At 40.0% G+C, this 26,307-nt stretch overlaps 1 protein-coding gene across 7 annotated transcripts in view; it reads right to left on the reverse strand.

Annotated features, from left to right (window-relative positions):
* Positions 1–26,307, reverse strand: part of arhgap24 (Rho GTPase activating protein 24) — a 67,728-nt gene that overhangs the window by 13,537 nt on the left and 27,884 nt on the right. For 2 of the 7 annotated variants that reach the window (XM_034095853.2, XM_034095854.2), the window contains exon 3: positions 24,562–24,649. In XM_034095853.2, coding sequence (XP_033951744.1) covers positions 24,562–24,649 — 88 coding nt within the window. Of the gene's footprint in view, positions 1–1,084; positions 1,245–1,348; positions 1,690–6,540; positions 6,623–13,322; positions 13,748–15,359; positions 15,425–24,561; positions 24,650–26,307 lie in introns of those variants that run through there. The other 5 variants (XM_034095859.2, XM_034095858.2, XM_034095855.2 and 2 more) reach the window with 5 other exon arrangements.

The following is a 26,307-nucleotide window of genomic DNA, read 5'->3' on the forward strand; positions in this document are numbered from 1 at the left end:
CACGTTTTAATAGTGAGGTTCATAACATCAGAATGAGAGATGTTCTAATGGATTCAACAATGTATTCTTTCCCCAAAAGCAGTTCTCATTCCCCATCCCAATATCAGGTTATTATTATCAATGTCACTCACTTTCATAAATGAACAATCACGTTTGCAGGTGTGGGCTTAAGGAATTCATTCTGACAACAGTTCCATATGTAAACCAGTTTCGAAGAACCAAAAACATTAGCCCCCATTTATTTTGATCTGGATTAGTCGGAGAGCTATATCTGGAGCCAAACTTTGACAGTGATACAGACGCCCCCTGTCAGTCTTAGTGAGATCTCATTAGCAGGCAGCAGATGCCAGTGTGTTCTCTGTGTGGCATTCTCCATCTCTGCAATCTTTACCCACTTTATAAAACACAGCCAATGTGAGAATTAAGAACAGTTCAAGAGGAAGAGCCATTGTACTTGAATATCTAATACTTTACCTAAACATTACTGTTATTGCTCATTCTCAGCATTTTCCGACTGCCAAAATAAATCAATGTACGAGTAGTCAATTATTGATTAGTTGATCAACATAAATGACAAATGTTCTCTGGTTCCAGGTTTCAAATGTAAGGATTTGCTGCTAGTATCCATTGAATCGCATTTTAAAAAGCATTGATAGTATTTGTTGAATACAGTTGTATACAATTAACTGTGACATTTTCTGCAGATTGATCAGTAATGAAAATAATCAGTAAAAGTAGAATTGATGGTGTCTGTAAAGTAAAATGTGTGGTATGCATGTCTACGCTTTTACAACTATTAACTAATTCACACAAAATGATCACATTTTAAATGTGGGATATATTTTTGGGTAGCAGGCTAAACAAACGATTTATGAAATGTTCTGTTCTTGTTAGAATCAGGTTTGAAAAGTCACAGTTTAAACAATATAGTAAAAAGCAGATTAATGATGATGTATGGTGTCCAAATATCATTGCAGTAAGTAAAATAAATGCATTATCCCTCCATATTGTGACTGAAGTAACAGTAGAGCTACCTAACTAAAGCTTGCAAAGTCAAACTCTAAACACACATTGAGGTTTTTACCTGTATTATGATCTGTGTCCAGGCAACAAGTCGTTCGTCTTAATTTTAGCATAGTGCCCTCTGATCCAGTGATCAGTAGCCTACCAGCTCCTGAGTGCCATTATTAACACCTCGCATGGAGCAGGCGGACACACGATTGATTAACTTTGTCAATCTAACCCTAATCTCTAGTCTCGCAAAGCCAAAGCAGCATTTGTATTCGAGCTATTTTGCTGTTCGTCCATTCATCACTTCAACATAAACAAAGAGGCAGCTTCTGCTCACCTCTTAAGCGCAGGATTCACATCCACGATGTTATTTCATCTTTAGCTTCCTCAACCTGCGACATGCAACATATTTCCACTGAAGCCACTTGTCAACAAAGCGGAACATGCACTGCTCAGACGGTGAATGTGCAGCTCTCTGCGCACATGTGAATTGTTCCGCCGGTGGAAGAGCTCCGTCGCTCCAAAATACGTCAAACAAGCTTCACGTTAAACAGTATTAACCAGGAGAACTCCGAGTAACAAAGTGGCCACATTGGCTGGTAAAATAATGGATTTAAATGCAGAGACGGAGACAGGAAGAGAATATCGATGTCCGTGGGTCCACTGTTTGTAAAACAGTGACCAGCAGGGGCGGGCAAAGCTTTTTTAAGGGTGGACTCGAAACCAAGTTAGCCCCAACCCCTATGTCCCTATTGAAAATATACATCGCTCACACATAAATAATTGCAAAATTATTCAGTAAACAAATAAATAAAGTAAATAATTAGGTAGGGCACTGATAACTTTAACTTGGGTCATTGGTGCATTATTGTAAACTTCTTCAGTAACCTGTGCCAAAAACTGCAGTTTACCAAATAGCCATTAGAGGCTGTTGCAGCTTGTGAATAAACAAAATGATCACCCTTTGCTAGGTAACAAATAAAAATGTAAATTAAATGCGTTCAGAAGAAATGTGCTAATGTTCACGGCTGTATTGTAGTGTTAAAAAATGGGTGGATTATGAACATTTCAAAAGTATATTTACACTTTAGTAGCTAAACGGCAAAAATTAAATAATAGAAAATGATAACAATGACACATGGCTGGCATATTGTGTCCTTGAGACAAAGAGGAACGAGATAATTAAGGGAGACCTTTGTCTATTTAGCTACAACTGACATCATCTTACCCTTTAATGGCAGGTGCAGGCTTTGTTTGCAGGAAAAAATACTGTCACTATCCTGTAAATAGAAAGTTTGGGCTAGAATCTCAAGAAAATGGTTAAAAGCCTTGCCCTGCTTTCTATTAGCGTCACTAGTTAAAAAGTCAACAGTTTGATGTTAATTTATTGACCAGTGAAGTGGATCTGAAGGATTCCACAGTGACACCAATTTGTCACACTTGCCAATTTCTCACACTTGTCAATTTGGCACCCACAAGTTTCTCAGTCACATTTGCATTGATTGTGATGCAAAGTAATTGTGATTTCCTGGTTCCCCTGAGAGTACTTTTGTCCACATTTAAAATCAATCAGCCCTTTCTGTTTCCATTACTTGCATGGCGGGACAGTACTTCCTTTTGGAAACAACGGTTGTGAAGCTATTAAACAAGCATGCAACAGGATTATACAGCACACTCCTGTTCCCACTGCCATTTCCTGGTGATGCTCAACCTTCTTCCACAGTGGCTAAATTGGCTGCATTGTTTATAAAGACAGGAGCAATGTCAAACTTGCTTAGCATATGGACAACATCCTGGATGAAACCTTTAAACACTATGAGAGCGCTGTTTCCTGAGATCTCTTTATGACTGAGGAACAATGTTTGCTACCTCTGTAGCCCAGTAACTTTAACTAATGTATATAATATCCTGCATTATAATTTTGTTACTGGAAATGTGTATTTCCACGTAATTTTCCACATGTATATTTTTTTACTTTTTAATGCTATTTTATTTCTACTTCAGAAATATTTTAGATTGTTTATTTCTAGTGTCTTAATTTCTGTTATGTACGTTGCCTTGTTTTTTATGCTGCTGCAAAGCAAACATTTCCCAAATTGGGATCAATAAAGTACTTATCGATCTATCCATCTATCTACCTATCTATACTATCAGTATAATACTTATCCTAGCAAGTTTGCTTATTACTTCCTATTACTTCCATTTTCAGGCTGTTTGAGACAGATGACATGAATGACAACCCTTATCTAGATTTACTGCTGATTACTACTTTACAAAAGATAACATAAGTCAGAAACAATGTAACTCTGGCTCCCTTTGTGTGTATGTCCAGGAAGTTTAATTGACTGTTTAATTAGAGCTAAATTGATTAAACAAATGAGTTCATTGGAAAAACTGACTCAAATGAGCAGCTGCAATGATTGAGTCATCGGTTTGTGAATGACATAGGTGCTATAAACTGCTCCAGGAACTGATGAATAGTTATTTTCTATGGGAGTTTTTTTTGGCCAAATGCAATTAAACAATTTCACAGCACAAGAGCTAATTGTTTGGAGACACATGTTGAGCCTTAGCACAAACACACATCATTCCCAGATAACTCCTGCTGTTGTCTCCTGACTTCAGACAAATAGAAACCAATCAATGATTAGTCTCTAGGATAAAACCACCATCATAAAAGGGAGAATACAAGTAAAGACACATTCCTGTGAAGCACAAATATTAGCTTTGCAATTTCTATTCTGCAACATTCACAAGATAAGATTTGGAAAAAGCATTTTTATCTCAAAATATCATCCCGTCACCAGTAGGTAAATACTCCATATCTGTCCAGTAAATAAAATAGCAGGAGGCTCCCCTTTCATTTATTCTGTGGTGGAGCTGCCTGCAGGTATTATTCTCCAGCACACACTTCTTCTGTGACTGGCACCAGCGGTTATTAAAAAAGAACCAAATCATTGCGTTTTAAATGACACTAATTCCAGCAGGAATTCCCTGCCAGAGACAGTCGAGAACATTTACTGATAGCACGACTGTACCTGAAGAGACAACCATGACAGCTGCCACAATTCGTGGAGACAGGCGTGCAGACTTCTGCTTCAGAGGAGAGAGCTCGTAATAAAGAAGGATTCCTTATTCACCTTGAGACTCACACCTGTACAAGTTACGACTGAAAATACTCTGCTGTGGAGTATCTACTGGTAAAAGAAGTCAGCTTTTACTTAACTTCTGTTATTTACATACAGAGAACACTGTAGGCTACTCCAACGGCACAGAATAACCACAGACAGATAGCTCATACAGCATCAGTAAACAAAGAAAATACATTGCTAAAATGAAATGGATATGTCCTATTTATTTAAATGACATCTAAATAATTGCATGCCCTCACATAAAACCCTATCATATCAATGAACTCAAACACCATTAGGTTTAGCTGTGTGTCATAATTAGGCTACTATCTGAGCTGGGTTCAAACAGCTGTTCATTCCAGTGTTGACCACCGGCCTTAATAAGCAGCCGAACCCAGCTGCAGACTAGTCTTTAACTAATGGCTCAGAAACAGGTGGGGGACAACAAAGGATCCCACTGTGCTGTAATTCCTCACAAATACCTGCTGCCCAGCTACACTTCTCTATGACCTGTATCTCAACACGCAGTGAGAGCATCCACAACACGCAGTGAGAGCATCCACAACATGCAGTGGCGGCGCCAGATATTTTCTTTTGGGGGTGCTGTGGGGTAGCTTGACATTTTATAGAGGGTGCTCAAACATTTAGGGTTTCCCATTAATGTCCCTGGTGCTACAGTTGAATGTTCTACTGCAACACTGACAGGAGAGAGTTCTCCCTCCACCTTGTTGTTGAAAAAGCTCCTTATATCCGTTAGCGTAGCTAGCACCAGATGCTAACCACAATGATCTCCGGTACCGGTGCGAGCTCGCTCTCTCTCTCGCTCGCGCACGCACACAAAATGGCTCATGCCACACACACACAGAGCAGAGCTAGAATGAAACACAGAGACCCAGAAGTAGGCTACTTGCACTGTAGTCTATTATTTTCGAATCAATCCTTTTTCAAATTATGAATTTCACACATAGAAAAACCACATACATTTATTGGGGGTAATTAGGGGGTGCTATGGCTATCCTGGGGGGTGCTCCAATTACATTTGAAACTACAGCTAAGCAACATTTGGCTTAGCACAAATAAATTGTCTCAGAACCTAAACCCTCTGTTAAATTGCCACATGTTATTTTTACAGCTCTGTTTTTGTATGGATTTAACAAACACATTATAACAGAGACAGCCTAGCTTCCCCCTGCCTCCAGTCAGTCTATGCTAAGCTAAGCTAACTGTGTCACAGCTGTAGCTTTATATTGAATGAACACTGTTGAACAGATATCCTACTTATGGACGGGTGGCGCAGTGGTCTGTGCGTTTGATCGAAACTCCAGTTCGAAACCCGCCCCACTGCGTCAGGCCGTTGTGTCCTTGGGCAAGACACTTCACCCGAATTTGCTCCTGTGGGTATTGTCCACAGTAGATGACCATTACATGTATGATCTGTATGTGTAATGTGTATTTGTAAAGTGCTTTGAGAGTCTTTGATAAAGCGCTATAATAAATATAAGGATTATTATTATTATCTTTTCATCAAACCTCTGCCAAAACGTCAAACTATTCCTTTATCGTCAACATTACTTGGCAGAGAATCCACTTAACCTTACAACTATGTTGTCTCAATGTGAGTAACCTTATGTTCATCTCATCACAAGTGTCTAACAATGAAAGAAAATAAGTCAGTTTGTCTCATTTTGGCAGACATCGCCCAAAAGGGTGGGACGTTAAAGGGTTCGAAATAACAAAAACGTATCTAGTGTCGTCAATATTCAGTAAAGTCGAATACATTTCGTGGAAGACTTGTAAAATATGTGAAAAGTTAGGCCTGATTGTGCTGCCTGCCAGGTGGAGGAAGCAGCTGTTTCTGGCTCAGAAAACAATGCAGACACTGTAACTACTTTGCTTAACTTTAAATGGCAAAAATATGTGTCATAATTCTTCCAGTGTGTGTGTGTGGTTGTGTGTGTCTTCGTGTGTGTTTACAGAGGGAGATTAAATGACTTCATCACTGTCTGTACTCTGTTGTCGGCAAGAGTCTTCTTGTTTGCATGCAAGCAGGGGCATGTTGAGATTCAATATTGTGTCTAATGATGGTCTTCTCAGAAGTCCACACATCATAAATACCTCCAACAGAACAGGAAGTAACTCAGCGAGTCACAATGAAAAAATGTTTGTTCATTCATTGGGAATGATGAAGAGGATTTAAAGTGGAAAGAAAAACTACTGCCAGCTCCCTTCTCATCTTTTGTTTATAAAAAGTTTAATTCATAAGTGATATCACCTCCAGATGATCCAATCCCTAGGCAAAGTGCAGCTGTTACAACAAATAAGTGTGTAAAGTAAAGTGCTTAGTGGAGTTAGATAGATGTCAACAGGCTCAGAGTAGTCAAATAGCACTTTTTGTTACCTTGGTGAGAGGAAAGTACATCACAAAATCCGTAATGTGGAAAACTATGCACTGCCTGATGAACCATCTCCATATCTCTGGCATCCAGAAAAGAAGCTCCCTGAGTGGGATGCAAAGTCCCAGCAGCCCGGGTTAACTTAAGGACGGGAGTTCCTAACGGAGGAGCCACTCTGCCAGATTTTTGGCCTGGCTCAGAGTGAGAATGAGTGAGTGAGCACAGCTGAGAGGGTGTGAAAGAGAAAGGGAGGTTTGAAGAGGGGGTTGGGAGACACACACACACACACACACACACACACACACACACACACACACACACACACACACACACACACACACACACACACACACACACACACACACACACACACACACACACACACACACACACACACACACACACACACACACACACACACACACACACACACACACACACACACACACACACACACACACACACACACACACACACACACACACACACACACACACACACACGGGAACAATAGGCAGATCTCTCTGAAGGCTCGAGTTTAAAAAGGCCACTGCTTTGACACAGGGCATGACCCTATAAGCAAACATGTCCCATTCACACTGCAGTGCTTTGTTAACATCTCCAACCTCAAACTATTTAGAGTATAATAATGACATAATATTGACTTTTGGCATGTGGGATAGAGAGGCTATATTACATTATTACTACTATTTTATCACTTGGATGCTATGTTTCATGACATTATATGTTGGGGTCAGGTTAATAAGTAAAACTAATGAAGACAAAGTAAAAGTAGGGAAATAGTGCACTATTGGAAAAACAAATGGGACATAGGAATTTGGGCTAATCAGTTGTTCTTATTTTGGACTGCTATTACTTTATAAGTCATAAATAATGGATGGATGAAGCCCTATGTGGCAATTCAATTCTAATTGCTTTATGATGGACAATGATGTTACACAATTGAGATGCAACAAAATCCATTTCCCCAACTATTTTATTTATATATGTGCCTTCTCTTTTTTTTTCTGTTACTACTGCTTTTATCACTGTGGTTATTTACGTGTTCATATTTCCTTAACTGCACTGAGAGAAGCCTACAACATTTCCCTGTACCTGATTATGATGACAATACAGATATTCAGAATCTGATTATCAAATAATAATTGCACAAAAAGCATAACGTACAACATTATCTGGTTCCACTGTCTCAAATGTGAGGATTTACTTTCTCTGCTTTTCGATCATTGAACATCTAATATGTTTGGCTTTCTCTCTCACTAAACTAATAGATTTGTCATGCTGTATAGCTTTCTTCTCTCTGTGGCTTTATCTATCCTTCTATCTAATGGGTGTCCTGTTCCACCTTACCCCCAGTAAGGTATCGATGGCTAATTCTCTTCCTGGTGTCATGGTGGTCCTTGCTTGTCAATGAACATTATCTGAAGGCAGACACCACAACATTATCCTCCCCAAAGACATTGTCTCGTGAAGAACACAGACTCCATAGAATTACTATGGCTATCCATTACCATCTGATGCTGAATGAGTAACAGAGTGAATAGGAGGGGGGAGGTCAAAGGGGACGAGGATTGTTTGGCTCTACTGTCCCTCTAGGCACCCACAGGGAAAGAAGGTAATCTTGGCACCAAAAATGGAGAGTAATGTCCATCATCTTTAAATGTCCGATATGCTTTGGTGGTGAATGGTAAACATGATACCTTGCTGATGAGTGAGGAAATATGAAGAGTTTAATGAGTTGTCATGAGGACAGTCGGGGGAGGCAGGGAGGGCTGTCAAAAAGCCAAGTGTGTCCGTGACGATTTCATGCCAACTAAATAAAGAGCTGTGTCTGTGTGTCCTGCCAAGGCTGCTGTAAATATAGTATTATGTAAGGGGAATCAATTTCAACTTTAGGAAACACGGATCAGACTCGACTTAAACATAAGTCGGCGAGATAATTATAAAGATTGGAGACTAGTACAGATGGAAAATAAAGTTATATAAGAATCACACCTGCATTTTTGTATGTTTCACTTCATGTCACAAACGCATGCTACTTTATTCTAATGTTACTCTGAAAGAAGAACATGAGTAAATACTACGAAAGTAAACTAAGATAGTTTTTAGTTTCCTAAAGTTTATGTTCCTACTGTACTGAAATGGAAACCAGTGGCAGCCTTCAGGCCATGACATTTGAATCTTGCAACCGAGAAATGGCTCCAAGTAAGTAAAGTGAAATGTAAAGTGTGATTTATAGTAAAGAAAAACACTAACCCTGAAATTATCCTTTAATATTCTACTTGGATTTAAAGTGTTAACAATCAAAATTGGCAAATGTAAATATAAATCACAAGTGACATTTACAGTAGCTCTCGGCCATTGGCATGAACCCACAAGCATTCTGTTCAAGCTATTTATTTCTGTGGTGACTTGCAGTATAACTTTAATTAACTATGCACAACAAGGGTTTGAGGTTTGTTAAAATACCAAAAACCTTACGAGTGAACCACTGACAGCTTCAGTGACTACTGACTCAGGGATTAATGTCCCATTAAAATGTTAGTGTGTTGCGTTTTGGTGAGGGATGGCAGCTGTTGTCACTTGAACACTATGCTGGGAGGCTAAAACAAATCAGGGATACAAGAGGACTGATACTTCAGAGGACGCTTCTGGAAGGTGGAGTATATACAGATCACAGAGAATAAAGTCTGCCGCAGAGCCCTCTAAAGTCAACCTGATACTGATCTTTAATGCACCTTCAGCCTGGTATCATCCCTGATTGTCAGAGAATTTGTGTTTCATGTACAGCCAAATGTTTCTCTCTGTGCTATGTATGTGCTCTATAACATGCATGTGATGTGTTGTGTCTGTGTGAAACATGCAGACATCCTTAGAGCTATATAAACATATCTCACTATGACAGATCACCAACTGGACAAGTGTATATATCATGCACTTATCTCTGTGAAACTGTAAATCTGTGTGGAATGCATGCCAGGGATTCATACTTGGGTGTGCACTCTTTGACCCCAAAATGAAGGATCTCCCACAATGTTTGTCCGGTATCCAATTTTGTTTTGATTTAGATACAGGATGTTTTCAGGGCTTATCCTTATACACATATATTCAGATAAGAATGCTACTGCTTTATTCGTTTAAACTAGACAAAGAAAGTAATCAAGTAGATGTTTCCCAATTTCGGATAACATGTCATTCCCCGCAATCTACCGCTTTGATTTGGATGTAACAGCTTTCATCTTAATTACTTGGAAGGAAAAGACGTAGACAAACATCCTGGCTCTCTGCAAAGTGGCTGCGCCTCCCTTTATCTGTCCAGAGAATGAAACAAGGAGTGGACTTGACAAAGTACCTGTTGCTCTGCTCACTAATACCTCATAATATCACCTTTCAGCCCTGATGAGGGCTTCAGGGCAGACGCACACCTGCACTCCCCACAGCCAAAATTGATAGTTTGAGTCAGCGTGGCCTTTGGGAATGCCCTTTGAACTTTCCAGACAGGGTTACAGAATACTGGACTTCTGGTTCATTGTTGCACTACTTACATATTATGTCTTTAACCATGAAAAATAAAGAGAATCAGCAATGAAAGTAAACAGGAAAAGCGTGAGTCTTAAGGCCAGAGAGATAAAGAAAATGGTAAAAATTCCTGATAGTTGAGTTAAAGATGTTTCTCATGATTTTCATTTCGCTGAAGTAATTTCACAATGAACTCACTCTGGTTATGTGTCATAGAAGCATTCATCAACATTTCCATTTGCTTGATTGCTTTGGGAGATTGAAGAGCATGTCCGATGAGAACATTATTGTTGATGTAAAGCAGAGATACATTCGTTACTCATCACCCTGCATGAGCCTCTCCTACCACTTCACCTTTCTACTTAGTGACTGATGAGGTGGAAGAAGAACCACAACCATTTTTGGTGCAAAAAATAGCAGAAGCATCCGTGTCGCTGTGTTTATAAACTGCTGCCTGTATCTGTCTGTCAGTTATTTTTAATGTGTGTTTCTGCCCACAAATGTGTGTGACCGAAGCAGGCCCCATCAAAACCTCCTGTTGACTCGCATCAGAATTATTCAGACAGCGAGAAAGACAGCATCCATCAGCTTGGGCAAGATAAGCCTGTTTTCATTTTGGCCATCGCAGCAGTCCTGTCTGCGTAGCCGCTCCACATCCTTGTTGTTTTTTCGGACAAAGCTGGCCAAAGCAGTGCTTGCCGGAGAGGGCTGCAGTGCAGGGGGAGTGCAGTTCAAAGAAAAAGATTGGTGGTGATCTAAGTGGAGAGACAGAGAAATGCTGACGTTGATGTTGGCTCTTTGTGTGTTTGAGTGTACGCTGCTGAACTGTTGCTGATGGTGATCGGTCCGTTTCTCTGCTCTAATGCTTAAATAATGCTGTCAGAAATATAATGTTTTTTTGACTACAGTATGTAAATGTATTGAGTCCACAATGTAATGGCCACTGGGTAAGATCTCCCGCTAAAGTTTGGTTTATGGCATTAACAACAATTATTTTTGTTAAAAAGTAAGTACTAGCTCAGATGCTAAATGATGTCATACTGAGTTTTATTGCTGCTTTTACTGCCATCACAAGTCTTATAGAGTCACCACACTTCCAATACATTATTTTCTCTGTAAAATCAGTGTAGTTCTAAATCTGATCTTTATTTAGCACAATCATCAGTATTATTAGTTGCTGGCCATTCAGGGAAGCATTAGAGTAAGTTTAAATACTAGATTGTTCTGATGTGCTTTCTTTTGTCATATGGACTGGTTTTAATGCTGGCTAGTACCAATACAGCCAAGAATGATCTAATTCTTGATATAACTAAAGTCAGACGAACCCATAAGAAAGTTGAGCAGATGCTGAGGATATCTAACTAATTGGACAGTGTTCATGATACAAAATAAATAAATGCTGAGTTTATCATTTCATAAGAAACTGTTTTAATCATTAAGTTCTCAGACATATAAAACACCTCTCTTCCTTTTCCTCCTTCAACACTTCTTGAAATCTCGTTTCACGGGATCCAACATTGTATTTGTCCTTTCTCCCATCTGTTGCTTCAGGTCGTTGCAGGAGAACGTCTCTCCCAGGACGGATTTACGGGCAGGCAGGGAGCCATGAATTCAGGAGTGTGCTCTGTTATCAGCCTCAAGCAGCCAAGCAAAGTGAAATTTGACCCGGCTGAGAATGCTTTTTTGCTTAGCATGATTTTCCTACCTCTGGAAAGACTTTTTTTAAAGCTACATATCGAGTGGGTGGCATTTAAGCGGCACAAGATGTAAAAGCTTATGTTATTATACAAGTTATTCTGGCTTGTGTCAGTATAGATTAATACTTACAAGTTATAAGTGTACATGGGAATTGCTAAACTTTGGATGTACTCTTCCTTTTGTTAACCTTGAGATATGTAATGTTTGCTTAGTTTATGTGTCATGATCAGCAGGGTGCAGAGCAATAAAACATTTACTGTTAGAGATGCTCTCTGCTAATGAGGTCTTGGTAGGCTGGCCTCATCAGTCTAGCGGACTGCTTTTCATTTTTGCAAACAGTTTGCAATCACATTACTAAATTGGTTTGACATTTTCACAAGAAACCATCTATAAGGCTATAATACTTTACAAGTGCGATGGAACATGTTCCATAATCTTTGCTATCTCTTGGCAGCGAGGGAAGACTCAGATTGCTGCTTTTATATTTACTCATTTAACAGTCATTGGAATATTGGAAAGGTGTTACTTTACACACCAAAAACTGTGCACAGGTGTTGGAAAGTACAACTGCAGATGTGGGAAATAAATGGTTTTAAGCCTGTTGGGGCTCCAATAGGACGTCAACCAAGAAAGAAGTTTAAAATAAAAATAAATCTTGGGAAGTGGAGAAAGGAATAAGTGAGTTTACCAGACCTCTGTTGCTCCTCGTCTCTGCTTGAGTAAAATAACATAAGTACATTAGCTTCTCACACATCCAAATCTCTGGATGACCTGTCAACAGCTTAATTGCATTTTGGGTAATGTAGGCGCCATATTTTGACGAGGAAGCAGAATGTGTGGAATAAAGAAGGTGTGATGTGTTTCTGCTTCTGCCATAACAATTTCGAGAGAAAAAAAACCAGTCCTGAACTTTTGTTCCTTTTTCATGTCCTCGAAGCAATGTTTGGTCCTAAAATGTTTTCCAATGTTAATGTAGTTATAAGTCCCAGCAGATAACAGCATGTTCTTAAGGGGAAAAGAAACTGCAGTGTCGTGTAAATGATAATGAATGACACAGGAAGGAGGATCTTCATTAAGCTCCAAGAGATGAATGGTCATTGCCATTTTGTCAATACAGCATCACAAATGCCCCTCTTCCAAAGACAAACTGCATATGAAAAGACACATTTGATGAGAAATCATAAATCAGTTATTCATAGTTTGCAGATGGCTAAATAAATAGAAAGCAAGGTCACATTAACGGCAGGAAAATCAAAAACGCAAGCATCATAAACTGCTCATCTGAAATCACAGCTGTAATAAACATAAGCTGTGAACCGCTACTTGTAAAACGCCCATCTGCTGAGCATATGGGAAAAACGCTGTCTCAACGAGAACAGAAAGTGAGTAAGTACACATTTAAGACAACTAAAGCTAGAGAAATCGTTCCACCCTTTTCCTGTAGTTTGAACTACAAACTGATCTTATAATATCACCGCAAATCAAATGAAACGCTCACGACCAGAGGCAAATGCGTTAGTATTCAATTCTGTAATGTAGAGAGACAGACCTGGGTTGGAGTTAAGATCCGTGGGGTGGAGAGGCGTGCCCCTTCCTCAGCTGGACGGTGAGGGAGCAAAAGCCACGCTGAGGCTCCTGACCGCCGACCCCCCCGTGCCACTTCTTCATCTGTTCTCGTTCGGTGCCACAGTCAGATTTATCTCCTTCTGTTTCTACTAAAACTCACTGCTCACTACCACTTACTACTGTCCTTCCTTCTCCCCCTCCTCCTCTCTTCTCGCTCCCTTCCACCTCATATAACTCTTTTAGCCTAAAACTTCATTTTACCAAGTCAAAGGGAGGTCACTGTCACACAGCAATCTGCAACACTTGGAGGCAAGGTCAGGCTGAGGCTAGTCTGTCTGCATCTCAGAAAGCCTTTCCTCTGCAAATATCTGCTGAAAGAGCAGAGGAAGCACATTTCTAAGTCACACACGATAGAAGTGTAGGAGACGGCAGCCGAATGAAAACGAGTGAGACAGCGAGCCGAAGGCAAGATGTTCTCTGAAGGAAGTGAGAGGGGTGAGATGGGGGCTGCTGGTGGTGGTGGTGGAGGGAGTGCATCATAAATCAAGCAGCCCTCCCCAAAGTGGGGACCTGTAAATCTGGTGAAGGAAGAGTGGGCACTCGGCCAAATGACTCATCCACAGCGCTCTATAAATACAGCCACACAGAGTCCACAAGCTGCAGCTACTGGTGGCCAAGAAGCCCTGAGACACCGGGGCTTCTCCATGCTGGAGGACCTCTTTAATAGGCTTCTTATCGTTATTCAATCTCACCCGTCATTATTTGCTTCATCAAATGGCACAGAGCGCCCCTTTGAACCTGAGTGAATACATTTTAAGACCCAACATTACCTGTTGGATTTAACTCAGAGGGGGAAAACGGGTTGTGGGAGACATCTAAATATGTATCCAGACAGAAACCAGTTTACATACCATTGGTCTGATTTTTCAAGTGAAGTGTCCCCACCAGACAAACACACAGCAGTAGCCAGGCAGAACGTTCACTGGAAGTTAATATGTGCCCACCTGATACATGTGGGAGCAGGGGTTGTGGACGGGGCGTTAGAAGGGGAGACTAATGGAGGACATTGCTATGTGACATGTCAAATACCAATCCCCTCAATAAGGCTGTTATGCAAGCATCTGCGCTTCCTGTCAGGTCCCTCTATTGGGCCAGAGACGTGGCCTGTTTGCATTTCCTCTATAAGATCTCAGTCTCAATCACAGGAATAATAACGCAGGAAGAAGGCGGTCTGGAATTCTCAAACAGGAGATGAGAATGAGGCAGATATTTCTACCACATACACACAGAGTGACGCCTATTGTTTAGACGGACTACATTCCCCGGTCTCCTGCTCTTTGTCACGTACCTTTTCCAATCACCAGTTCAACAGCTCTTCACACGAGTGGTTGAGAAGTAAGGATCGTATGCATGGGTTAAATACATACGTGTGTACACATCTATGGTTGTGTGCATTGCTTTCTCAATACCTTACATCTGTTGCCCTTCACAGGTCAGATACAAAACGATTTACCACCACAAGCTGCTAGTTAATCATCTTTTTATTTTGTGACAGCTTCGAAAGTACATAGTGTGCTACACAATTTAAAATCTTGTAGCAGGCAACCTTAAATGTCCACCTCTGGTGTTGTTATAGCAGCTGCCTTTTCCCATTTAGTGGTTGATCAGTCATGGTGTTATGAAAAATGGGCTTCATAACTCACTTGAGCCGTTATAGGAGCTCGTACAAGAATTTGGACCCATCATTCAAATATATAAACTTCAAACGGTGTTGTTATAGAGACTTGTAAAAGCACTGTAACCACTGAGCAGACTGCTGATGAAGATACCGACACCATGTCAAACCATCAGTCGTTCATGTGCCGTCATAAAGTTGTAACTTCCCACTTACAAAACAAAGCATTTTGTTTACTGTCAGAACCAATAAGGCACAGTGCATTCTTAAAGAAATCTTTGAATTACATTCGATACACAAAACGTTAATCCCTATATTCTAGCCTCATGCATGAGCAGAACTCACCAAAAACGGCGTTCTTGAGGTGCAAGTTTTCTTTTACTCCGTTTGAAGTGAAAGTATTTTCTTAACAAACTGAACTTCAAATTGAGAGATGCAAACCGTTACACCCAACATCAGATGACCATAAAAGGACAATGTTTCCTACAAACTTTGGATTTGCCCCTGCAGTCAGTGAACTTAACACTCTCCAGACCTTCTGCCGGAATGAGCAGTCTGGGAGAATCCCACACAGAAGGGAGGCATCCTTGTCAGAGAGTCCAATGCCCCCTTGAACAAACCTCATCATTATAAATATCTCCTCTCAACGTCTACAGAGCCTGAACAGCTTCCATCCAGACTCCCACAGCACCTCCTGCACCCTTACCTTGGGAAGACTGGTCAGTGACCTTTCACTAATCCATAACGCCACATGTAGTCATAATTAGCCAACTCCAAACCTTTCAACGATCTCTGAGAGGGTCAACAAAGATGTTCCCTTTGCCTTGACAACCACCCAAGTCTGCATTGTTACTTTTAAATATATTTGACAGTCAGCCAGTTGCCTTTCCAGCATCTTGTCACAGACTTTCAGAGGAAGGGTTTGAGTTGTCTGCGTGCTGTTTAAAGACACAATCCCTCAAATGGTCTGCTTTCAGTATTTGCCAGTACAGTCGACCTGCTCCTAAATTCATGGTCACACGGAGTCTTTTCAATCATGGCTCTCCAACATTATCAAGAGGTATTTCATCTATGCTGCCTTGACATTAATGCATTTCCTATATAGCAGCCTCTGCCAAGGAAAAGTTCTCAGACTTATTTTCCTCCTTTTTCTGCAGAATAAAGGATGTGTCCGCTGGGTTTTTACTTTCCTAAACTGCTTCTTACACATTCCAACTATTTCCCCAGTAGATTGTAAGCATTTCCCAGCCTCTGGAAAAGCACAGGAAGCAACGTTTTGCCTCCACCACCTGGGCCACTGAATGGTTTCCCAGAAATCGATAAGGAGCAAGTAAAACACATTTTCTCTTTTCTCTTTTCCCCAACAAAGCTTGTACTTCAGCAACGAGGCAGCAGCTTTGTTGGCAGAGAAAATCACAATAAACCAAACAACAGAAAACAAATGTAATTCCGACCTGATAGTAACGGTACATTAAACATATATGGATTGCTAAATTAAAGTTGTCGTGAAATGTATTGCCACCAATCCATGACTGTCTGTACAAAATGTGATGCCAATTAAAAAAGTCAGTAAAGTCATTACAACGTTTACGATTACAAATATATGTACATAATTTCATGGCAAATCATCCAACAGTTGTTGAGGTATTCTCCAATAAAAAACTAAAATGTCGACCTACTGATCCTTTAGTGATGCTAAATAAAAAGTTAGTATATTAACAAGGTCTGTGTGACTCTTCCTCTGGGGACTATGAATGTCTGAATGATTTCATTACAATCCGTCAAAAAGCTGATAGAATTCAATCTTGGGCAAAACTGTGGACCCAACGAGGGATTGCCAGTCATCCAGGCGGCTAACATGGCTTAAACAAACACACACTGTATATTTACTGTAATGTCATGACAATGCCAAATGAACTGTCACACTGTCGAACACAAACATCTTCTGCCTGAAATCTAACGTCGGGAAAATGTAAATAAAGTAGCCAGTTATCTTCAGTTGTTGGATTGTGGCTTTATAATGTGGAGGAATATAATACTGGCTGACATCATTCAACTCTTTGTTGACTAGTGACTACATGTATGTTCTCACTTCATGCAGCCCCTTTGTAATGCTGAGTGCTTGGATCATAAATTCAGATCTCAAGTGAAACTACAAAAAGGAATGTAAATCTTGGAGGCCCCATATGAGCAATGTCAACAGCAGCAAGAGGCCAGATGCTGCTGTGTCACAGACAGCAGCTTAATGACTTCTTACACATGCTGGTAAAACATGGATGTGCATAAACATGTCTGTCCGCACGCACGCACGCAAAATATTCTTGTTGCTCATGCTGTTCCCGGCATCTTTGTTTTTCATCATATTAATATCCATAAATTCCACTGCTTTCGCTCTAAACGCATGCCTTGATACTGCCACTTCATGCCTTCTGGATTTATGATGCATTACAAGCTGGGCACTATACATCCAAGTGCTAATTGAATCAATATGTCAAAACATGGAGTCTGAAACAGAGAGCTGCTTCTTGTTTATATACTCTGTGTCAGATTCATTTGATCAAACTTGCATATTGATTAATGTATATTCTAGGTATGACAGTGAAGTGGGTGCAGGAGGTTTTATGTATTATAGCTGAGTGGGGCTTTCTCTCCGTTCTCCTTGGAGTTTGATAGCTGGACCTTCATTTTTATGATGTTTTTATTAAAGCTCTTTCAAGGTTATCACGTTAATCCTCTAACTTTTCCTGATGCTACTGATCTTGTATATATTATAGCTAACAACACACATTGGTTTTAAAATGTATCCAACTGCCTATGCTGTTCTCTTTATTCATCTGTTTGATTGGTGTTAGCACTTGTCTTTTACCTTATTTAACTTTCCTAAAGATTGTTTCATGTTATGTTCACATTGTCTTGTAACTGTTTTATATTTGTCAGATTTTTTTTCAGAATATTTTTTTTCCAGAAATATGCTTACATGTACATTTTATATAAGCTGTATGAGATATTCAGTGACCCCATTCATCAACCTTTTAGATGAATAGTTGAATCTCTGGATTCATGGACTTTGATGAATTGTATTCAGAGAATTATGATGCCAAAATGATCTGCTCAATCGCTGTCCTCCAGGATATAATGAAGTCACAGTGCCCGCTATGAAATAAAGAAACATAAGCAAGGGCTGAACATCGGGAGGAAGATCTTAATGGGGTATAAAGGAAGTCTTTGCCATCAGATCTCATCAGTAAAACACATTGTATTAAAGTTAGATCACACCTGGAGAGTAACTAATAGGAATCTACAGTATGTATGTGCTATACATATATCAACAATACATTTTTGAAAGGTGTTTGTCAGGTTTGCAATTTAAGTCCAACCTAATTGAATGTATATATAAATGAACTTGCAGTGCAGTGATCAACGTGCTGCTCTTGGTCTCTCCCTCCTATATACACTGTAGAGAAGTGTCCATTTCATGCTGATGAGATGATACACATTGAATAAGGTAGTTCTGGAATAAACACAATTACAATGTAAAACTAAACCAGTAGCCATTGAACCTTTGCCTATACAAAGTGTTAAACACAAGCACACACATACAGCCAATACCAGCAGCAGAAGTTATCCATGACTAATGTGACATGGGGGCCTCCATACGTCCGGACACTGATATGTCAGCACCACAGATTAATATGCTTTCCCAATTACTCTAACAGGGATCCCCTAACCTTGAACACTGATACCTATAGAGAGTAATACTCCCAGCTTGCCATGTTTTGTTACCATCCACGAACAAGCAGAATAATTGTGTGGGTTATTAAATCCCCCCTGCTGGCTTGGGCCTATGTTTATTAAATTCACCCATCCATCTTCCTATCATCAACTTCAGGTGTATATAGTCAACATGACCTCCTCATAATGAACATTCAGAGTCTGTAGTCTTCTAATAGCCTGTCTGTCTTCACCCTCCAATAATCATTCAGTTATTACTTTTTATTTAGAAACTGACTATATATTGAGATTAGCATGTTGTGCTGGTAAAACACACGCAAAGTATTATCATATCATATCATTAACAGGAATAATAACAATAAGAAGGGTCTCTAAACATGCTTCAAACATCCATGAGTCTGATTTACTTGCACTGCTTGCGTGAAGACTAATTTTTACATTGTAATTATCATAACTCAATCACACTGTATAAATAAGACATTTACCTCAGTGACATATGACACTCATAAGTCACTGCAGGGGTCATAAAGGCGACTACCTATGGCTATCAACCAGGCATGCATGTAATGATAAGGAGCATTAATTGTAGATGTTCTTAATCAAAAAAGCATGAATACAAAAACAAAAAGGACATAAACAACTTGGTAAATTAATATGATGCTTATATTTTAGCTAGGGGCAAAAAGATAATAAATACAGGCAGCGAAATGCGATATAATAAAAGTAAAAGGTGATCAAACTTAAGAAAAACGCACAAAAAAGTTAACTTTGAACCAAAGCTCTGAACTGCTTCTCACAGTCCTCATCAGCAGTTTGTCAGCATGTTCACAAAAGCTTAATAGTTAAACTAGTTTGTGCTCCATTTCCCCAATACCATACCATAATACCAAAACCATACCAATACAGTGTAAAATACAATCTGAACTTTAGTCATTTCTGTACAGAGATTTACCTTGGATTAAATATCAGCACACAGACTCAAATATGTTAGAATTGATTAAGTATGAATTATACTCAATTAGTTAATTGTTCACATTTTTGACAATATATTGAAATCCATGTTTTGATACTATTTTATTCAATGCAAATAATATCACATTTGAGTACAAAATAATAGGATTTTCCTCCGTCACTGCAATGACTTAGACATCCACACGAGGGCACTATCACCTTTATTAAGAAAGAGCTCTGAGGCTTTCCTGCATCCTCACTTCACCTCAGCACGATGTCAACTCAAAACGAGGAAATGCCCAGACAATACTTTACGTTGCACAATAATCTGAAGCTAAACATAATCTTTGATGCTGGTGGAAGAGGACACCTCTTCAGGTATGCATAGACTCAGGCTGAGCCCTGCTAACAGCATTCAGGCTGGAGGCTGTCTACCTGCTCATGGCAGGTTGATGCCAAGGTCCTCTCATGAATGAATGGACGTGGCCTCTGGGGATAAGTGGAGAAATATTCCCATAATTCAGCAGGGGTCACTTGCTGTGGCCTGACCACTCTAACCAGACTAACAAGAGCATTTTAGAGAGGGGGCAAAAGACTGCGCAAGAAAAAGAGAGTGACATACTGAACAGCCTGTGTTTATCAGAGCTTGGGGATAGAGGAGCTGCACTTCCATCAAAAACACAGCGGGGAGTGTTTCCTGTGTTGATTCTAATTTTATGGGAGTGGGATGATTAATCACAGTTGGACCACGGGGATTGACATTTAGCTACAGGTACTTATGCAGCTTTGTGTGATGAATAAACAAAGAGTCTGTGCCATGGTGTCTAAATGCATCGTTTGCTAAAGGCAGGCTCTGCCATCTCACTGTTTTGGAGTCGCACAACCCAGATCCCTGGAGCTAGGAGTTATGTTACATCACCTCGCTGTATTCAGATCATACCTGACATTCTTTGGAGGATTACTAAGATCAGATAAAGCAGCATGCTTATCCTGAGCAGCAGGATGTCCCGATATATGGATTGAGAGAAATCCATCTTTTATTCTGTCAGCACCACCTGTGTGTGCGAGATACTCTTAAGAAGTTTCTTGTTCTTTGATCGCAAATGGAAGTACGGAATTTTAGAAAAGTTTGCAGTTGCATAAAATATAGGCTGGTAGAAAATGTCTGGTACCATAATGTAATCCTCAAGCTAAGCTTAAACATATCCTGCATAGATTTAGATAATGCTATGAACAGACATTTTGACAGCGGTATCAACATATACTTGTTGTGATTCTTCTTCTCTTTAGCTCAGGCCCATGTGTGCTTGCACATGTTGGAACGTGTCGCTGTGATGGAAGAACGTCACGGTGCTAAGCGTCGGTGTGGGCGAACATAACAAAAGCCTCATTGTGTCTGTACCATAGGTCTGTACCTGTGTGTCTCACAGTAATAAAATAAAGACATCGCCATGTTTCCAGTCTAAATATTGCTAACCATGTGGTTAATGTGCTCCAGAGTCTGCAGGTTTTACGCACATCATCCAGATGTGACAGAGACAAGACAGAAGGACAGAAAAAGCATCAACACAAGCAGACAAAGTAGCAGAGATGTTTTCAAGGAGCAGATTAAGTGAGAAAAGCTAAACATACAGTGTGTTAATCAGATAGCATAATCTCATACAGATGTTCTGATGCTGATGTTCAGGCCCCTGGCAGTTACTCGACACATGCTCAAACCTTACCCTTACAAGACAACGGACAGCTCTGTACAACTCTGACTTCCTCCCCATTTCCCCTCCTCAAACCCCCCCCATCACATCCCGTCTGTCCGTCTGCCAGAGACTGTTTACGTGTTGTGTTCAAACTGCACGGCCACATTTAGACCAGTGGAATAAGTGTGTTGTGTTTTCCTTCCACTTGCTCTCCCTGCTTCTCTAAGACCTCTTTATTTGCTGTCGCATAACAAGCCATGTTCTTGTTTTCCATCCGTGTGAGGGCGTAGTTGTGGATGTTACCGAATGGCAAAAAACTGTTGAGCAGTATTTTTTTGAGGTATTTTAAAGAATTCAAGTCTGTTGAGACCTTGTTTTGCTTTACGTACAGGGAGTCATTTTCATTTCTGTAACGGCTCATTTTAACGGCATATGAGACACCATAACAAGCCTGGCATTTATACATTTGAAAAATGCGTTTTTAGAAGAACTGATGAGACTGAATTAGGACAAAACTATGAAAATGTTGCATTTACGATAAAGAAAGACTCACCAGTCATCAGTTTAGACCTTGGTTAAAAATACAGATATCCAAAGCAGAAGTCATTCATTATTTTAGGCATCCTTCAGGTAACCACCCCTGATTTTTTAACTCCAACGTACCACAAATACTTTTGGATAAAAAGCTAGTGAGAAAACATCTGTCATTTTGTATTCCCTAATGGGAAGTCTTATATTATTGTACCTCTCATATTCTAAATCTATTAGGCCCAATAAAGCAGGAACTGTGTTCACACATCCTACAACAACAACAACGTTAAAACTGGCAGATATTTGACTGCAATTACCATCACTTCCACACAAAAAACTACAGTATATCATAAAACTCCAATTTCCAACAGACAAAAACATATGACATCTTTATGGTGAGTGAAGTTGAATATGGCAGCTGGAAATAGCACCCTGTATACCGTGGAGATGTTGTGATGACTGCTATTGCAGATAGAGAAAACTCACAGGATTTTACATTTCCTCTCCCCTCTTTCAGTTTTTTTTATTAGAGCACTTAATACAGGCTGATCCAGCAGGGGACACAATGAAAAAGTGTTTGGAGTGGTGGAGCCTGGGAAACCCTAAGCCTCATAAGTCAAGAGAAATGGAAAGGTTGTCAATACACCAAACCAGAAGGAAAAATAAAACAGTTTTATGTAACCAACTTCTCCTTGTACACTTCATATGCTACACATATATAGAGCAGCACCTACGAAGGGAAATGAAACTGAGACTGAACTTGGGCACATTTGAGTCAGTGAGGCATGTGACCACTCCTTCGGTGAACTGGATTTTAAGTAATACTCTGAAATGCAAATTGCATGATAATCAGACTGATCACCTGGCAACATGACAAACCCTAACCCTATATGACATTCTAATACCCTAACATATTTACACTAGCATGTTATGTTGTTGGGTGTGAATGTATTTGTTTAGTTTCTCTTTTACAGTAAAGCTTAACTCTGCTTGTGTCAACAATCATAAAAATACCTAAACATGTATTTATTTCTACTGTATGTCATTTTCAGCTAGAGTAAAAAGTGAAAGTTTTATTTTGAAACTTCCCTTTTATGCAATTTTCCTCTCTGAAATCTTTTTTTGCAAAACAGCCTAATTTAGCCAAGCGTTACACACATTAAAAGCATTGCCGTTTATTTGGAAACACATTTTTAGATCCATATGGATAGTGTCATTAATTTACTACTAAAAGTATCAGGATTGAAAACTCAGTGCAGTGTGTCTCATCATCTACATGTCCTATCAAAATGTATTTGAGCAACACCCAATCCCTCCCTTTAAGCTAATCAAATAGCATGTCCTATCAAAATGTCTTTGAGCAACACCCAATCCCTCCCTTTAAGCTAATCAAATAGCATCAAAACATCTCATATCTAATGCTTTTAGACACCGTGTGCAGCTCTATATCCAGGAAAGTATGTTTGCTCCACACGTGTGCTAGTACATCAAAAATATATTCTACCATGGCATAGGCACACAAGCAGATGGAAAATGAAACAGTTGTATTATTTCTATGTAACACAACCACTTCCTACCATGAGAGCTATTACTCACAAGCTGACAAGTTGACTGTTTCAATTTGAACATTAGCCTGCACGAAGAAAAAAAGCAACGGAAATTGTATGAAAAATAATCTCTGCAGGGATCTTTTAATCTTCATATGATGTGGAAACTATTTATATAAACAGCTAGGTAATTAGCAGTCAATATCAAAAACACCATCAAGATAATTTCAAGCGAACTCTCTTGTATTTGCACCACAGCTGGAGTTTACCCAAATTACTGTTGGCTCACTCATGTCAACTGCCCCGGTATCTATCGGGTCCCACTTATTTTGAGGATGTCCAATGGGGACCACAAATGATGTGAGAAGTTGTCTTGATAACTCAGTTTCCTCTGAGAGATATTTACACCAGGGAGAATACAAAGATAAATAAAAAGCCAGTTGTTTGTGCACACATCTGGTGTTTCCTGTATGTTTGACTGTTTATGCTACTGCATCTTTTACCAGCTGTCCTTATTCCCCAGTGTGCATGTGTGTTTTAAATATCTATTCCATAGACTTAAATTCCTGGCTTCGCTCCGCCTGGGAAAATACCCCCACTAGTCCTTAGTGTTGCAGTCCATGTTTCCTTACAGTCTCCTGGAGTAGTGCATGTGTTAGTCCTTGTGGTGAAGTGTTGGCAGTGTGGTTCAAGTCCGTTTGTGAGTCAGACTTCTGAGCTGAAGTAAATACATTACTCATAAATTGAGATGAGATGGTCGACACCCCTCTCATATCAAATAGTAGAACCATCAAGCTTTTCGTCCCAACTATCAGCAACAAAGTCAATGAGTATTTTTCACACAGCGAAATCACTAACAGTTTATATATCATCGGAATCTATTATTGCATACCTCTTTAATACAAATACATGTTAACACAGTGACAGCGATAGAAAGCAGCGTGTATAAAATCAGTAATTGGCATTGTTGAATTCTTGATGATTCTCACTCAATGTAATGCCTGTGCTGCAGTGAGCAACATTTTGTTTTTGTTCCTGCTTCGGTCCACATCAGTATCATCATTTTGACGAAAAATGTATTTTTCTTCCTACCTGAAATGATCTCGAAGAGAAATTTCCCTCCTTCATCGCCGCTGGTTGGATGTTCTGTAACTTTGTTTCCAGGTAAGAAAATGGCTCCCTGTGGAGAAACAACATTGACAGTTTAGAATAAGGGTATTTTTGATAAAACATTTAGGATTAAATGCTGATAATGCCGAAGATGTTAAGATTACTTAACGTCTTCGGCATTATACATCTGTTCAGTTAAGTATATATTCCCTTTACTTTACACTTATTCATCCTTATTGTTTAAAGGGGACCTATCATGCAAAATGCACTTGTTGATGTCTTTTATATATAAATATGTGTCCCCGGTGTGTCAGGGAACTCACGCAGTGTCAGAAAACACAACCCTCTCTCTTTTCCTCCGTACCCACATCTCTAAAAAAAGAAAAGAAAAGGGGGTGCAAACGAGCAGATCCAGGATTTTGGCTCCTATGACGTCATTGGCGGCATGTGGCACACGTGACACGTCCCAACCTATCGTCTCCGGCACACGTGACACGTCCCAACTTATCGTCTCCGGCACATGTGACACGTCCCAACCTATCGTCTCCGTATACAGTCGTCTAGCTGAATCCCCTCTCCCAACTGTGTGTCTGTGTATTCAGCAAGATGTCTGCAGGAGGCACTTAGAGTAAAGTTGTTATATAATACATATACAGTAATGGCACTGTTCTAGCGGTAAACACTTAAGAAAGAACATGTCAAGCTATATGCTGTATCAGAAACAATGCGTGGCGTGTTTTGGGAGTAATATGGTCTGTGTTTCCATTAGCAAGCATGCTACCACTCAGAGCTAATGCTGTAGGCTACTGGAGAAAATATGTGTAACGCAGTGGCGTGCAAAACACATCAATGACAGCGACCCTCTACCACACAAAACAACACCATGTATATAAACACCTATCACGACAGGGCACCCACAGCCGAGAAACAAATGAATTAAGTCGGCACGGCGGCCCACATTGAAAATGACTTAGGCCTACCTTTGATGATAAATCACTGAAACACAAAGTCCATCCTCCTGTCCTTTTGGATGAAGCACTTGCGGGTCATACAGCTGATCCTTTGCCACTCCAGTTTATCATTGGAACTCAATCTTGAAAATGACTCGGTTCATAATTTCGCAACGATGTCATCACTATCACTGAAGTGAGCCATCATGAACGAACTTATGCTAATCATAAATCTGTCCGGCAGTGGCTCAGTCAATAGGGGCTTGGACTGTGAGCCGTAGGGCTGCCGGTTCAAGTCCCCGAACAGACCTAAATATGGAGTGTGGACTGCTACTCGGAGAGGTCCCAGTTCACCTCCTGCCCTGCCATGGTGCCCTTGAGCAAGGCACCGGACGCGCAGTGCTTATTTGAATCATAGTTGCATTTAATTTGTAATGGGTTTTTTCAGATTTTACTGAACATCTGCCATTTGATATAAACAGTTCACTCTGCAAGAGATATGTTTAAATCCCTGACATATTAGTCAAACTAGTTTGCATCATCATATCCAGTATTTCAACATATTTGCCAGTCAAAAGGTTGTACACAAGTCCCCATGGGCGGGTCTGGATGATGGAGCTGAGCTGTTCTAAAATGTGGCAAAGTGGCAGCATTATAGTGGATCACCATCTCTGCCTCAGCTCTGTCCACAATGATACATCATCTGGGTGACACTGGAGGCCAAATCATCTCTGCTTTAAATAGCAGGAGACTCAGCATCAGCTTTTTCCAGACTGTA

The sequence above is a fragment of the Pseudochaenichthys georgianus genome, chromosome 12 (genome assembly GCF_902827115.2).
Source record: "Pseudochaenichthys georgianus chromosome 12, fPseGeo1.2, whole genome shotgun sequence".
Classification (NCBI taxonomy): domain Eukaryota; kingdom Metazoa; phylum Chordata; class Actinopteri; order Perciformes; family Channichthyidae; genus Pseudochaenichthys; species Pseudochaenichthys georgianus.